The 14,616-nt window shown below is 45.5% G+C and overlaps 1 protein-coding gene across 1 annotated transcript in view; it reads right to left on the minus strand.

The window, feature by feature from the left end:
* The window catches only part of LRCH3 (leucine rich repeats and calponin homology domain containing 3), a 116,867-nt gene that overhangs the window by 22,597 nt on the left and 79,654 nt on the right, over window positions 1-14,616 (minus strand). Inside the window, exons 11-16 of the mRNA XM_058187808.1 lie at window positions 12,329-12,424; window positions 11,245-11,296; window positions 10,987-11,136; window positions 9,271-9,318; window positions 6,980-7,033; window positions 1,550-1,598 (exon numbers count right to left, since the gene is read on the minus strand). Of these exons, the coding sequence (XP_058043791.1) occupies window positions 1,550-1,598; window positions 6,980-7,033; window positions 9,271-9,318; window positions 10,987-11,136; window positions 11,245-11,296; window positions 12,329-12,424 (449 nt within the window). The remainder of the gene's footprint in view (window positions 1-1,549; window positions 1,599-6,979; window positions 7,034-9,270; window positions 9,319-10,986; window positions 11,137-11,244; window positions 11,297-12,328; window positions 12,425-14,616) is intronic.

A 14,616-nucleotide genomic window follows, 5' to 3' on the forward strand; every position in this document is an offset into this window, starting at 1 on the left:
ATAAGCCGTAAGCAGGGGTGAGCCTGCTACGGGTTCGGCTGGGTTTGGGAGAACCTGTAGCTAATGTCATGGCTGGTTCGGACAACCTCCAAATCCCACCCCTGGCTGGCCCCTCCCATACCGCTCCGTCCCTCCCCTCCCAGGAGTCTCCACACGGCCCGTTTTGGATGCGAGGTAAGTGCAGGGCCCGTGCGGAGGCTCGGAGTGGAGAAAAAGAGGCCTTCTGGAAGGCCGGAAATGGGCCTATTTCTGGTCTCTGGAGCCTGGGGAGGCCGTTTTTGCTCTTCCAGAGGCTCGAGGAAAGCCTCCAGAGCCTGGGGAAGGCAAAAACGACCCCCCCACACCATGGTACAGGAAACTGACAAGGCCACGCCCACCATAGCCACACCCACCCAGCAACCGGGCAGAGAACCCATTGCTGAATTTTTTGAAGCCCACCCCTGCTGTTTTTGCCAGCCAAGAAACAAGTGTCCACAGACAGAATAGTGGTACACCCTCCTTGCCCTTTATACCAGGGGTGAAATGCTCCCGGTTCAGACCGAATCGCCCGATTCGGTAGCGATGGCGGTGGGTGGTTCGGAGAACCGGTAGCAAAAATCCCTGCCCCCCCCCCCAGATGCCCAAATGAGCTGTGCAATCATCAGAGGTTGTTGTTGTTTTTTTACTTTTAAAAGCATTTTTTCTTCGGCTGAAAAAATGCTTTTAAAAGTTAAAAAGAAAGCCTCTGATGATTGCATGGCTCAGCTGGGATCGTCAGAACCCTTTAAAAGCTTTTTTTTCCTCTGGTGATCCCAGCTGAATTGCCTGATCATCACAGGCTTTTAAAAGCATTTTTTTACAACCTCTTCGGCTGAAGAGCTTGTAGAAAAAAATGCTTTTAAAAGTTAAAAAAAAAAAAGTTGGTCATGCCCACCCAGTCACATTACCCCCACCTCACCAAGCCACACCCACAGAACCGGTAGTAACAAATTTTACATTTCATCCCTGCTTTATACACTGGGTTTGTCTCTTATTAACTCTCAAGGCTGATGTGAAAATGTACCCTCCCTCCTGCTGCCCCCCAGGCCTAGTGATGGACAATTTCATGAACGGTAGTCCTTGACTTACAACCGTTCATTTTGTGAACCGATGGAAGTTACGACAGGACTGGAAAAAAGGGAACAGGGACCCTTTTTCACACTTAACGACCGTTGCAGCATTCCCCAGGGTCACACAATCAAAATTCAGACCGACTCATATTTACGACGGCTGTCCTGTCGTGTGATCCCCTTTTTGACAAGCAAAGTCGATGGGGAAGGCAGATTCACTTAATGACCGCGTGACTAATTTAACAATGGCAACGATTCAGTCCCCGACCGCGGCAAGGAAGGTCGTAAAATGGGGCTAAAATCACTTAACTGTCTGCACTTAGCGACAGGAAATTTTTGGCCTCAATTGCGGCCGTAAGTCGAGAACTACCCGTATGATCATCTGGACTAGATCCCAAATCCTGACAAGGACCCTCCCCTGACCTCCTTATGAATCCGCTGTTGGTCCCTTCCTTGTTTACCTGTTTGAGAAGTGGGTGAATTTGGTGAGACGGTGGATCGGTCGTCACTCTGTGGGTCGAAGAGAGAGAGAGAGAGAGAGAGAGAGGTGAAGCTCTTGGACATTCAGCAAATGCTCAAATGACAGACGGAATAGACCCAGAATATCATTTTGGGGACCGCAGATTCTCTGAAGAGAACAAGGACTTTCTGCCAACTGCAGTTTAATAATGGAGAGCAACATCCCATTCTCTTTTGAGAGCGAATGTCGAGGAACAAAAAGCCACAACAGAAAAGAGCATCTGCTAAGCCAGCCAGAGAAAAGAGGGTCCTAATTACTGCGAGAATTTTTTTTTTTTTTAAAAAGCGATGTTGATTATATACAAAACCTTCACCAAAGCCAAAGCAAACACGATGAGACAGTCCGGGGTTGCAAGATTAATTCCACAATTTCTCTTGGAGGCTTACCAAACCATTACTAGATGCCAGCTGACCTCTCTCCCCAGCTCCACAGATAGCCGCGCACAATTTTAAAAAATAATTCAGGGTTAAATAGCAACTTCCCCAACCTGATCATCTCCCCGCGTGCAGGACTGCAGTTCCCATGACTCCCAGCCAATGTTGATTTGGCTGGGGCTGATGAGAGCCGTAATCCAAGACGGAGAAGGATGGTATAGGAGGCCTATCAAAATGTATTTCTTTATCACAAAATATCTATCCCCAGTTCTCAACTTGGGCCCAGTTTTGAGAAAAGCGAAGCCTATCCATTCTGCTAACCCAGAGGTGGGGAATGATGGCCCCTTTTATGACTTGTGGACTTCAACTCCCAGAATTCCTGAGCCATCCACGGTGGCTGGCTCAGGAATTCTGGGAGTTGAAGTGCACAAATCATAAAAGGGACCATAGTTCCTGAGCTCTGTGCTAACCAATCAAGAGACATAAAATCATTAAGGAAGAACCAGAGATAAACAGTGTCAACTTAGTTCGTTTAGTAACCGTTCAAAGTTATAACGGAACTGAAAAAAGTGCCTTGTGACTATTTTTCACACTTGTGGCCGTTGCAGTATCTCCACGGTCGTTGAGATGCTTAACAACTGACCCACGTTTATGACGGTTGCAGTGTCTCGGGGTCATGTGATCCCCTTTTGCGACCTCCTGACGAGCAAAGCCAATGGGGAAGCCAGATTCACTTAGCAACTGTGTGACGAACTTAACCATTGCAGCGATTCACTTAACAACGGTGGCGAGAAAAGTCATAAAATGGGACAATAAAATGGGCCTCTGGTGGCTCAGCAGACTAAGTCTGTCTGTTATTAACACAGCTGCTTGCAATTACTGCAGGTTCAAGCCCCACCAGGCCCAAGGTTGACTCAGCCTTCCATCCTTTATAAGGTAGGTAAAATGAGGACCCAGATTGTTGGGGGCAATAAGTTGACTTTGTATATAAGATACAAATGGATGAAGACTATTGCTTGACACAGTGTAAGCCGCCCTGAGTCTTTGGAGAAGGGCGGGATATAAATTCAAAATAAATAAAAAATAATTAAAAAAAACAAAAAAAACCTCCCTTAACAAATGTCTCTCTTAGCAATGTTCGTTTGGGGCTCAACTGTGGCCGTAAATTGAGGACTACCTGTATTCTTTGCAACGAGGTCTGAACTGGAGTGACACTGCCAGGGTGGCGCTGCACCAATTTTGACTCTGGCAGTCTTCCCATGCCACCAGTAGCAGCAGTGCGGCAGGGCCAGAAACCCCCCGATCAGTGCGACATCCAAATCCATCTCCAGTCCTTTCTCCTCCCCCTCCCTCTTGTGCGTGTACAAAAACCCACACACCCAACCTTTAATCCCAGGCAGGTTTACGGCAATGCAGTTTTGCACAACTAGGGAAGGGCAGAGTTAATTGCAGCTCAAAAGCACACAGTGCTTCCAAAACAATGATTTTAGCCACCGCCACGACTCTACCGACATCAGGCAACCAGAAATCCTGCCTCAAAGTGTGGAGGGAGGCGACTAAACCCACAATTTCATTTCGCTGCATGCAAAAGCGAGCTGGCTGCAAGGACGGGGATGGTATTGTATTGCTGGCTCGTGGGATCTGGTTTCAGGCAATTTCCTTACCCCAGAGCTAAAATCTTTGTTCAGAGCTGGGGAAACTTCTTGGCTGGCCAGGCACTGTGATGTAAGAAGGGAAGTGGAAAACAAAGGAGGGCCAGACAATGATCCATTATGCTGGGAGAACCCTGCCCGCCCCCCCAGGCACAAAAGTGCCAAGAGACGGAAAGCAATGGGTGGGGGGGAACCCTGGTGCTGGAAAGAGCTGGCATTGCCCAAGTCCCATCGGTAGCAAAACGGTTTGCAAAACAAAAATTAAAAGTTTGGTTGGGTGGTTAAGGTGCTGGCTTAGCAACTAGGAGACTGTGAATTCTAGTCTTGCTTTAGGCATGAAAGCTATCCGGGAGCTGGGGGGGGGAACTTTGGGCCAATCACTAGGAGACAGCAAGTTCTAATTCCATGTTAGGCAGGAAAGTCAACTGGATATTATTAGGTCAATCACCAGGAGATGTTGAGTTCTAGTCCCGCTTTAGGCATGAAAGGAGGCTGGGTGACTTTGGGCCAATCACCAGGAGACAGTGAGTTCCAGTCCCACTTTAAGTATGAAAGTCGGCTAGGTGACTTTGGTCCAATCACGGTCTCTCAGCCCAACCCACCTGACAGGTGAGTTCCTCATCCTGGTTTCTAGCCTGGTGCATTTACCACCAGACTAAAGTGGCTCAAGATCAGGTTATGTTTTGTTCGTTTTGTTCTGTGGTTGCCATTTTACATGTCAGTTTTTGTAGTTATATCTACAGAGCCAGTTGGATGTAGTCGTTATGGCATCAGAAACTGGGAGACGGCGAGTTCTAGTCCTGTCTTAGACACAAAGCCACCTGGATGACCTTGGGCCAGTCCCTCTCTCTCAGCCCTAGGAAAGAGGCCAAGAAAACTGCAAGGCTAGGTCCAGGCAGAGACTGACTTCAAAGGCACGTAAACGCACAGACATAGTAGCTTGTTGTTACTATCGGTATCTCCAAAATGATTGGTTGCAGTCAGCCAGATAGTTAGACTGGATTTTGGCTTTTTTGTCCACCTATCGAGCCCTCCCAAAGGACCCGGAAGAGGCAGAGGTTGATGTCTGAGGGTATTCAAAGTATCATTGCAAAACGGAAGCTGTTCCAAGCAAAGCTGCCCTTTGCAATTGACCGAGGGCGGTTTCGTCAATGCCAGTGGGGTTCAAGTGGTGCTCCAGATGTTTTAGGGTTGCACCCAAGCTGCCTGGCACTACTGGTACCATCTCTGTTTTCTGTTGCACAGTTGCTATTATTATCCATATGTGTTTATGCTGTATGTCACCTAGAGTCACTCTGTCTGAGTTGGGGCAGCCTTATAAATAGAGAGAACAGAGGGAGGGAGGGAGAGAGAGAGAAAAGGAAAGAAAGAGAAAAGGAATGGAGGGAGAGGGAGAGGGAGGGAGGAAGAGAAAAAAAGGAAAGAAACGGAAAGGAGGGAGGAGGGAAGGAGGGAGAGAGAGAGAAAAGGAAAGAAAGAAGAGGGAAGGAGGGAGGGACGGAGGAAGATGGCAATGAATTGTAACCAGTGGTGGGATTCAGCCAGTTCGCACCACTTCGGGAGAACCGGTTGTTAACTTTCTGAGCAGTTTGGCAAACGGGTTGTTGGAAGAAACCATCAGGGCAGAGAACCGGTTGTTAAATGACTTGAATCCCACCACTGATTGTAACGTATCTTATTCCTTAATTCAGTGCTTTATAGTGGATTGTATGAGTCTTTTGGTATAAACTGGCTTCACTTTTCCTAAGTATGATTAAGATTTAAAATGCTACCCAACGTAATCAGGGCTACGACTAAACCAGCATTCTATCAATTGAAATTTGAACTCATGTTCCAACTCTTTCTACTTTTGCAAGAAAGAAATACTGTGCTGCATTGCAGCAACTGAGCCAGGGTTAATGTTATTCAGACAATTTGTTTCTTTCATGAGCTTCAGTAGCACAGTGGCTAGAGCACAGTACTGCAGGCTACTTCCGCTGACTGCTGGCTGACTGCAATTTGGCAGTTCGAATCTCACCAGGCTCTAGGTTGGCTCAGCCTTCCATCCTTCTGAGGTGGGTAAAATGAGGACCCAGATAGTTGTGGGCAAGAGGCTGACTCTTTAAACCGCTTATAGAGGATTGTGAAGCAGTACATAAGTCTAAGTGCTCTTGCTATTGCTTTTCAGGATCAGGCCAAGATGTCTGAAGAAATGAGGCATTAAGTGAAGAGGAGACAAAAAAACCAACACAACACAACACTGAACGCATGCGAGACATAAACATGCAGGAGCAAGCAGATTTCTAGGGCAAAGCAGCTGGGTTTCAGCAGCTATTTTTAAGATCCCAAAGGATATTTAAAGGAGGAAGGAAATAGCATAAAACATGGAAATAGGGTTATACGAACAGTGGAGACTCTTAAAAATGGGAACCGGATTAGACCGATGACATCACTGATTTAAACGAAGTGTTTAGTCTTCATTAGACAGATCTGATCACCCAAATTGGTGACAAACATTAATGATTGAAATTACTTTTACAAACGCACACACAAAACTTACAATGAAAAACTTCTTTGTGTCTTTGGAAGGTCATCTGGATAAATATAGAGCGCGGTGCCGCTTTAAGATTTATGGACTTCACTCCCAGAATTCCGCTTTAGATACATGGACTTCAACTCCCAGAATTTGCGAAGTTGATGTCCCCACATCTTAAAGGGCTCAAGGTTGAGAAACACTAATAGGAGAGTATCACATTCAAGCATAAGGCCAATCCAAATCTACCTTGCCATATCAAAATAATTGAAAGTTTTTCACAGTAATAGATGTGTATTCATTTACATTTTAGTTCTGTTTTTCCACAGACCGGGGGGGGTGGATGGGTGGTTGGGCATTAGGCTATGACTCCCACAGTCATGTGGCCATATTTTGGTCGCCTGGCAACGGGCTCACATTTGCAACCGGTGCCCTGCAGTCACCTGATCCAATTTTGCAGCAAAAATTGCCCATTGGAGAAGCGGGATTTGGACTTACAACCATGCGATTCGACTTACAACCTCAATGTCATACATTCCTGCGTTACGTTGCGGTCATAGGTCGAGGACTACCTGCATTGACAAAAATCGTATCTCAGGGTGGCCTTGTAGATGCCAAATGAGCAACGAAAAAGCTCAGGGGAACAAAAGGAACGATGAATGTTGGCTACAGCCAACTCTATAATCATGGTTTACCGGAATGATGTGATTAGGAAAAGGAGGGACAGCCATGTTTTATGCTATTTGGGCCTGAATGGCCTCATTTGGCATGCTAATTCTAATTTGGATGCTCACACACACACACACGCAGGCTACAGAGTGCAGGATTCTTACCACCAGCAAGGCACTATCGTCAGTGTGCTGAGACCTTCTGGACGGAAAGGGGCACTGGGAACGCGGGAGAAATGTCCGTTGTCAGTGACAGAGAACACAAAACAACACCGTATGCAGACAAGCACAGACATCTGGAATTAACAAGGCTTTTTACAGGGAAGGAGGCACGCGGGGTATGAATGAAACCCTGACTTGGGAGATGGGGAGGGACCCCCCCCCCCATTAGCTCTTTAATAAATTCTCAGCCTTTGGCCCATCTGCCATTGATTCCGGAGCTGCGGCTGCCCCCCAAAATGTAGCACAACTCCAAATTCCAAACTTTTCCAGCAAAGAAGACAGTAGAGCTGGAAGGGCCTTTGGAGGTCTTCCAGTCCATCCCCCTGCTCAAGCAGGAGACCCTATACAATTTGAGACAAGTAGCTGTCCAATTTCTTCTTAAAAACCTCCAGTGATGGAGCCCTCATGATTTCTGAAGGCAAACTGTTCCACTGATTAATTGTCCTCACTTTTAGGAAGTTTTTCCTTTAATTCCAGGTTGCTTCTCTTCTTGATGAGTTTCCATCCGTTGCTTCTTCTCCTGCCTTCAGGCACTTTGGAGAATAATTTGACACCCCCCCCTTTGGGGCAGCCCCTCAAATGCTGGAAGACAGCTATCATGTCCCCTCCCAGTCCTTCTTTTTTCTCTAGATTGGCCAAACCCAAATCCTGCAACCGTTCTTCATACGTTTTAGTCTCCAGGCCTTTAATCACCTTAGCTGCTCTTCTCTGCACTTTTTTTTTTTAACCAAAGCCTCAACATAATATTTAGGAAGGCACACAAAGGCACAGAGACAGTTTGGGAGCCACTGAAACAACCATGAAAGAAAAAACAAAACGACTGACATCAGACTGGAAAGCTTTAGAGGGTGAAGGATTTGATCTGCCGCCCCATATTATCAAAATTACTTTCCATTAGTAAAATTAAAAAAAAAAAACACCACTGTCCAACCGATGTAGAAATATGTATGGCAAGGAAACAGCAAATGTCAAAACGGGGAGAGAAGGGAATGAGAACCAGCTGGTATCAGCCTTGAGTGGCTGCAAGGTTTCAAGCGTACTGTGGCTTGCGAAACTCAGGGGAGAGCACATGCTTGTGAAGCAGATGTGTTCCGAAGGAAGCGCGTGTGCATGGACGGTGTAACAATACCAAGCAGAGCCAGCCTTTTCAATTGCATCCGTAGAAGAGAATATTTGTAGCTCAGGGTTGAACTGTGGGATCCTTGGTTTTCTCCGAGCTGGGTTGCTTTTTTGCAGATGTTTCATTACCCGGCTATATAACGTCATCAGTGTTGGAAGGGAGGGGAGGGGTTGGGAGGAGAAGAGATCCCTGGTGTTCTCTAAGCTTGGTCGTTTTGTTGCAGACATTTCATGACCCAACTAGATAATATCATCAGTGCCAGAAGGGAGCAGGGTTTGGGAGGAGGAGGAGGGGGAGGAGGAGGAGGAGGAGGAGGAGGAGGAGGAGGAGGAGGAGGAGGAGGAGGAGGGGGAGGAGGAGGAGGAAGAAGCGGGGGGGCTGTGGGGTCCTTGGTGCTCTTTGGACCTGACCTTTTCCTTGCAGACATTTCATGACCCAACTAGATAATATCATCAGTGCTGGAAGGGAGCACGGTTTAGGAGGAGGAAGAAGAGGGAGGAGGAAGAAGAGGGGGGGAGGAGGAGGGCTGTGGGGTCCTTGGTGCTCTCTGGACCTGACTGTTTTCTTGCAGACATTTCACGACCCAACTAGATATCGTCATCAGTGCTAGAATGGAGTGATCCTTATTCCCGTCTAACACTGATGTGGTTACCTAGTTGGATCATGAAGCGTCTTCAATGATTTCAAATGACATAAATGGATCAGCCAGGTGGCGAGTGGCCAACCACCCTAGATTTCAGGAGCAGGAGCATTTATTGTTAATGAAATGGCTGAAGAGTCGGGAGAGAACTATTGCTGGCATCTTCTCTTTACTGAGTCCAGTTTTATTGTCCGCTCCAACTTTCCTTCTCTGTTCTTTCCAGGAAAAATTGAAAACCGAGGCAGGAGGAGGGGAACAAGGGCTTAAGACCCAACAAAAGGCAACATTGTTCGATCAAATGCTGCATTTTCATAATGACCCTGTTTGCTTTTCAGGCAGTTCCACTGACACCATGGGGAAGGGGCATTTCCCGGGACACATGTTTATCGTCAGAGCCCCTAAGGGGCAAATAATCTGCCTAGGAAGCTTTTAGTAGAAAGAACGGAAGGGTAACAAACGTTCATCCAGGCTTACCTCGTTCTCCAGCGGGTTTTGTTTCCGTGGACCCTGGGATGCCTTGAGCTTTGGAAAGAAGAAAAAGAAAGCGCTGAAACGGAGGGTAAACTAAGGACAGGGTTAGAAAGGAAGAGGGTGAGGATGATGGTCATTGTAACACTAAGGGTGGAAATTCGAGAGGGTTTCTTTCCAGCAAAACAAACAGCTTTTACCATTGTTTAAAATTCATGGTTTAAATGAGTGGGGTCGTTCCCACTCACCCACCCCTGTTATCAGCTTTCATTACCAAGAAAAACAATGGTTGGATGATGGAACTTCCCAAAGGTGCTTTTTCAAGAGGCAACTGGACTTTTTCCTTGAAGATGTTTCGCTTCTCATCCAAGAAGCTTCTCCAGTTCTCACAGAAGGGTGAAGAGGATTTACATTCCTTGTGCTAGCGCTCTCTCTGAGAGCCGCTGAGGGCACTTTGGAGGGTTTATCTGTGCCCTTAGGGTCACCTGAGTAGTGCAGGTGGGTATGGAGCCTTCCTGGAGCTGCTGAAGGAACAGATAACACTTCCAATGGCCTCAATGACTCTCAGGAACGGCCAAATCCAGATTGTTGGGGGGGCAATAAGTTGACTTTGTAAAAATATACAAATAGAATGAGACTATTGCCTTATACACTGTAAGCCGCCCTGAGTCTTCGGAGAAGGGCGGGGTATAAATGTAAACAAAACAAAAAAAACAAAACAAATCCTTCCGTTCTCCACCATTCAGTCAGAACTGAAGAAGCAAAACGTCTTCAAAGAAGGATAAAGCCCAACTGCCTTTCGGAAAAGAACCTTTGGGAAAACCATGACCTGAATGAATGAACATCTCCATAGATATATAATAATAACAGAATTGGAAGGGACCTTGGAGGTCTTCTAGTCCAACCCCCTGCCAACCCCCATATGATGGGATGTCCTTTGTCCAGAGATGTTCCTCAGCATTTCTTGGTAAAACGAAAAAGATTCCCCATCTGAAACCAGGACAAGCTTTTGACTGACCGCAACAGACCATATTCTAACCCAGGGGTCTCCAAACTTGGCAGCTTTAAGACTTGTGGACTTCAACTCCCAGAATTCCTCAGCCAGCCATATTGGCTGGCTAAGAAATTCTGAGAGTTGAAATCCACAAGTTGTCAAGTTTGGAGATCTCTGTTCTAACTCAAGATAAGATGGTTTCCCAGGTCTTAACTGGAACCCAGATTCTTCAGTTCCGCCATCTTCTGTTCTCTGCTTCAAGAGCTTCTAAAGCCACTTCTGGAAGGGAATCACATGGTCTGGGATAGAGAATATCCCAAGGGACAAGATGACAAAATGGTGAATTAATTTATGGCAGAATGCTCGACTTGAAGTGAAGGGGAAGAACCTCTTAGGACAATGATCTTAAGCTCTTACACCCAACCGCATTTCCAAAAAACACATTTAGCTGGCAAGTAGATTAGCCCGCTGCTGAAAAGTTGAGGAATTGGGACACGGTTTATACTGAGGGGTCCTTAGTACTCTCTGAGCTTGATGGTTTTCTTGCAGATGTTTCACTACCAACCTAATAAATATAATATAATATAATAAATAAATAAATAAACCTAGGTAACATCATCAGAGTTAGGAGGCCGTGCTAGTAGTGAAACTAACTATGGGCCGAGAGTCTTTCTTTTCTAACTGGCCAAGTTGGGATGGCGGACAGGTGCCTTCAAGAAGGTCCTTACTTTGACAAAATCAAGAACGGCTTCCTTCTGAATCTGCTTCGTCTTCCTCTTCTCCTCCTCATAGTGCAGGGCCGCCAGCTGCGCTTCCCTCCGCGTCCACTCCGCGAAGAGCTCACGCCGTTTGGGTGGGTCAGTCTCTGCGGGAAGGTTCTGGGGGAGATACAGAGGGACAATCAATTGAAAGAGAAACCGCAAGCTGCGTCCTTCGGAAGTTGGCCACACGTTCAATGTGAAAGAAATCAGTCAAACACCACTTACCTGATTGTGAGCATTGGACAATAACCCATGGGTAGCAGAGTCTCGGCAACCCCTGGAGGAAGAGAGGAAGTTATGGGAGGCAGGAGAAATGGAGGGTGTTGTAACTCTACGTTGCGCAAGATGTTCCACAGGCTGGAGCATTTATACAATACTTGCAGGGATTTCAGCTTGCACACTCCACTGGGCGTAGTGGTGAAGGTGCTGGTCTAGAAACCAGGAGATGGAGAGTTCGAGTCCCACCTTATGCATGGGAGAATGACTCTGGGCCAACCAGTAGGGGATATTGAGCTCTAATCCTGCCTTAGGCATGAAAGCCAGCTGCGGGATTTGGGGCCAATCATCAGGAGATGGAGAGTTCTAGTCCTGGGGAAAAGATTCCGGAAATTCAGTTTTGGAATTTCACTCATCGTGTGGCAGTTTCCTCATGCTAGTAAAGAACTCTGGAAAACAATGGCTTCTGAGTTGTTTTTTTTATGCAGAAGAGGTTTTTCTGGAACCTTGACACTATTCCAAAACTCTGACTCTGGGCCGATCAGCAAGGGATGATGAATTCTAGTCCCGCCTTAGCCATAAAAACCAGCTGGGTAACTTTGAGCCAATCTCTTTCTCTCAGCGTAACCCACCTCACAGGGTTGTTGTTGTTGGAGAAATAGGAAGAGGAAAGAATATTTTGTTTGCTGCCTTAACTTGCTTATAAAATAATAAAAGGCAGGATAAAGAAAATCCAACGAATGAGAAATAATTCACCACATGCTACACAGCACCATTCAGAAATTTTGATGAATATAGTTAGCATCCAAAAATTGCTTTATTTTGCACGCCTGTCATTTACCCAATATTTATTTTATTTATTTATATATTTGTCATATTTATGTAGTGTACATATTGGAGGTGGCGACCCTTTGAGAGCAGAATGCAATGAAATTTCACTTTCACATATGCTGACAGGTGTACATTCAAAGTTGCAATAAAGTTATTCTCAGTCTGATAGCTAAGCTCTTTTTTTTTTTTTAAGAAAACTTTCTCTAACATGGTGATTTGTACTTTATTTAGCAAAGGATATTTTCCCACTTCAGATCCTTACCTTTCTGACCGATCTACAAAGCTCCTTAATCCTTGCGGTCGTTCCCTATCTTGCATTAAACTCAGACTTTCGGGCCGTTTTAATTCCTCTGCATCTCTGCAAACACATAAATACAGCAAAGAGGAGACGATGGGAAAATAGGAGAAGATAAAATAAGTCCATAGGACAGTGACACTTTTGTGATAAGCATTGGGAAGAGAAACAGAGTGAGGGATAGTGAAGCCAAAGAAATTAAAGGTTTGAGAGATGACCAAAAGGAAAGAGAGCTTTATAATTCCTTTCTATTCTGCTTTGGTCATATTTAGAATAGAATAACAGGATTGGAAGGGACCTTGGAGATCTTCTAGTCCAACCCCCTGCTTAGGCAGGAAACCCTAAACACTTCAGACAAATGGTTATCTAATCTCTTCTTAAAAACTTCCAGTGTTGGAACACCCACAACTTCTGGTGGCAAGTTGTTCCACTGATTAATTGTTCTAACTGTCAGGAAATTCCTCCTTAGTTCTAAGTTGCTTCTCTCCTTGATCAGTTTCCACCCATTGCTTCTTGTTCTACCCTCAGGTGCTTTGGAGAACAGCCTGACTCCCTCTTCTTTGTGGCAGTCCCTGAGATATTGGAAGATTGCTATCATGTCCTTCTTTTCATTAAACTAGACATACCCAGTTCATGCAACCGTTCTTCATATATTTTAGCCTCCAGCCTCCTAATCATCTTTGTCGCTCTTCTCTGCACTCTTTTTAGAGTGCAGAGAAAGCAACTAAAATTGTGGTGACCAAAAAACAGCTTACAGGTATATTCCTTGCCATACAACTATAATGGAGCCTGCTCCAGCGACATGTGACCAAGCCGATTTTATGACCTTTTTGGCGGCACTCCTTAAGCCACGGGTGTCAAATTCATGACGTCACATTGCCGTTTTGCGACATTTTTTCCCTTTGTGGAGCTACAGTGGCCGTGGCTTATGTGTGACACATCCGGCCCGGGGGCCGCCAGTTTGACACCCGTGCCTTAAGCCAACAAGGCTGCATTAAAGTAAACCCCACAGAACATTAAGTGAGTGCCGAGGTGTTGGAGCAAACCTAATAGTTCACTATGGGCGTGGTTTTGCTGAAAAACCAAGTATTTAACAGTTTTCAGCGAACCATCATAAAAGCATGGAAGACTGCTATCTAGTCCTTCTTTTCACTAGAGAAGACATACCCAACGCCTGCCACTGTTCTTATGTTTTAGCCTTGTTTATGTTTTTTTTAATCCTCATTGACTTTGCTCGTAAAATAGCCTTAATTTTTTTTAAAAAAACAAAACCTTGCAAACATCACATCACTGTCCTTGTAAAACACAACTGTGTAGCTTTTGATAATTTACACCGCAGGCCTACTTACATTCCCAGGACTACTTAAACAAATTTTGTATTCAGTCTCACTATTTTCTCCTTTGTGTAAGGGAGCAATTAACAGCATTCCTCCAATTGTCCCACATGGATGCCGTCTTTTACAAGGATATTAAGTGACTCCTTTAGCAAGTCACTTCTGTAAGGTAATGCTTCTTCAGTTGAACCAGAACAGAGCTAGAAGGGACCTTAGAGGTCTTCTAGTCCAGCCCCCTGATCAAGCAGGAGACTGTATACCATTTGAGATAAATGGTTGTCCAATCGCTTCTTAAAAACATGCAGTGATGGAGCATCCACTTCTGGAGGTAAATTATTCCACGGGTTAATTGTCCTCACTCCATCTACACATGTGGACTTCCCATTTTGTTAAGTTCTCACAGCATTCGTGACTCCCTTTTTAATCATTTTTTTCTTAGCTATTAACATTTAGCGAGTGCGGGCTATCAGGGTCTGGAAAAGGGGAAGGAAAAAAAAGGAGTACTGGTAGTCCTCAACTTATGACCACCGTTGATCCCCAAATTTCCATTGTTAAGTGAGCTTTGCCGCATTTTGCGACTTTTCTTGCCACCGTTGTTAAATGAATCGCTGCAATTGTTAAGTTAGTAATATGGTTGTTAAGTGAATCTGGCCCCTCCATTGATTTTGCTTTGTCAGAAGGGGCGCTAAAAGAGGATGGTGGGACTCTGCAACCATCATAAATATGAGCCAGTTGCCAAGCATCTGAATTCTGATCAGGTGACCACGGGGAGGCGGCAACGGTTGTTAAGTGTGAAAACAGCCATAAGTCACTTTTTTCAGTGCCGTTGTAACTTTGAATGGTCACTAAACGAATGCTTGTACAAAGGATGAAGAAAGTTTTGGTCGACCCGGTCTGTGTTCATACTGATCGTTAATAAAA

Source organism: Ahaetulla prasina, chromosome 6 (genome assembly GCF_028640845.1).
Source record: "Ahaetulla prasina isolate Xishuangbanna chromosome 6, ASM2864084v1, whole genome shotgun sequence".
Lineage (NCBI taxonomy): Eukaryota > Metazoa > Chordata > Lepidosauria > Squamata > Colubridae > Ahaetulla > Ahaetulla prasina.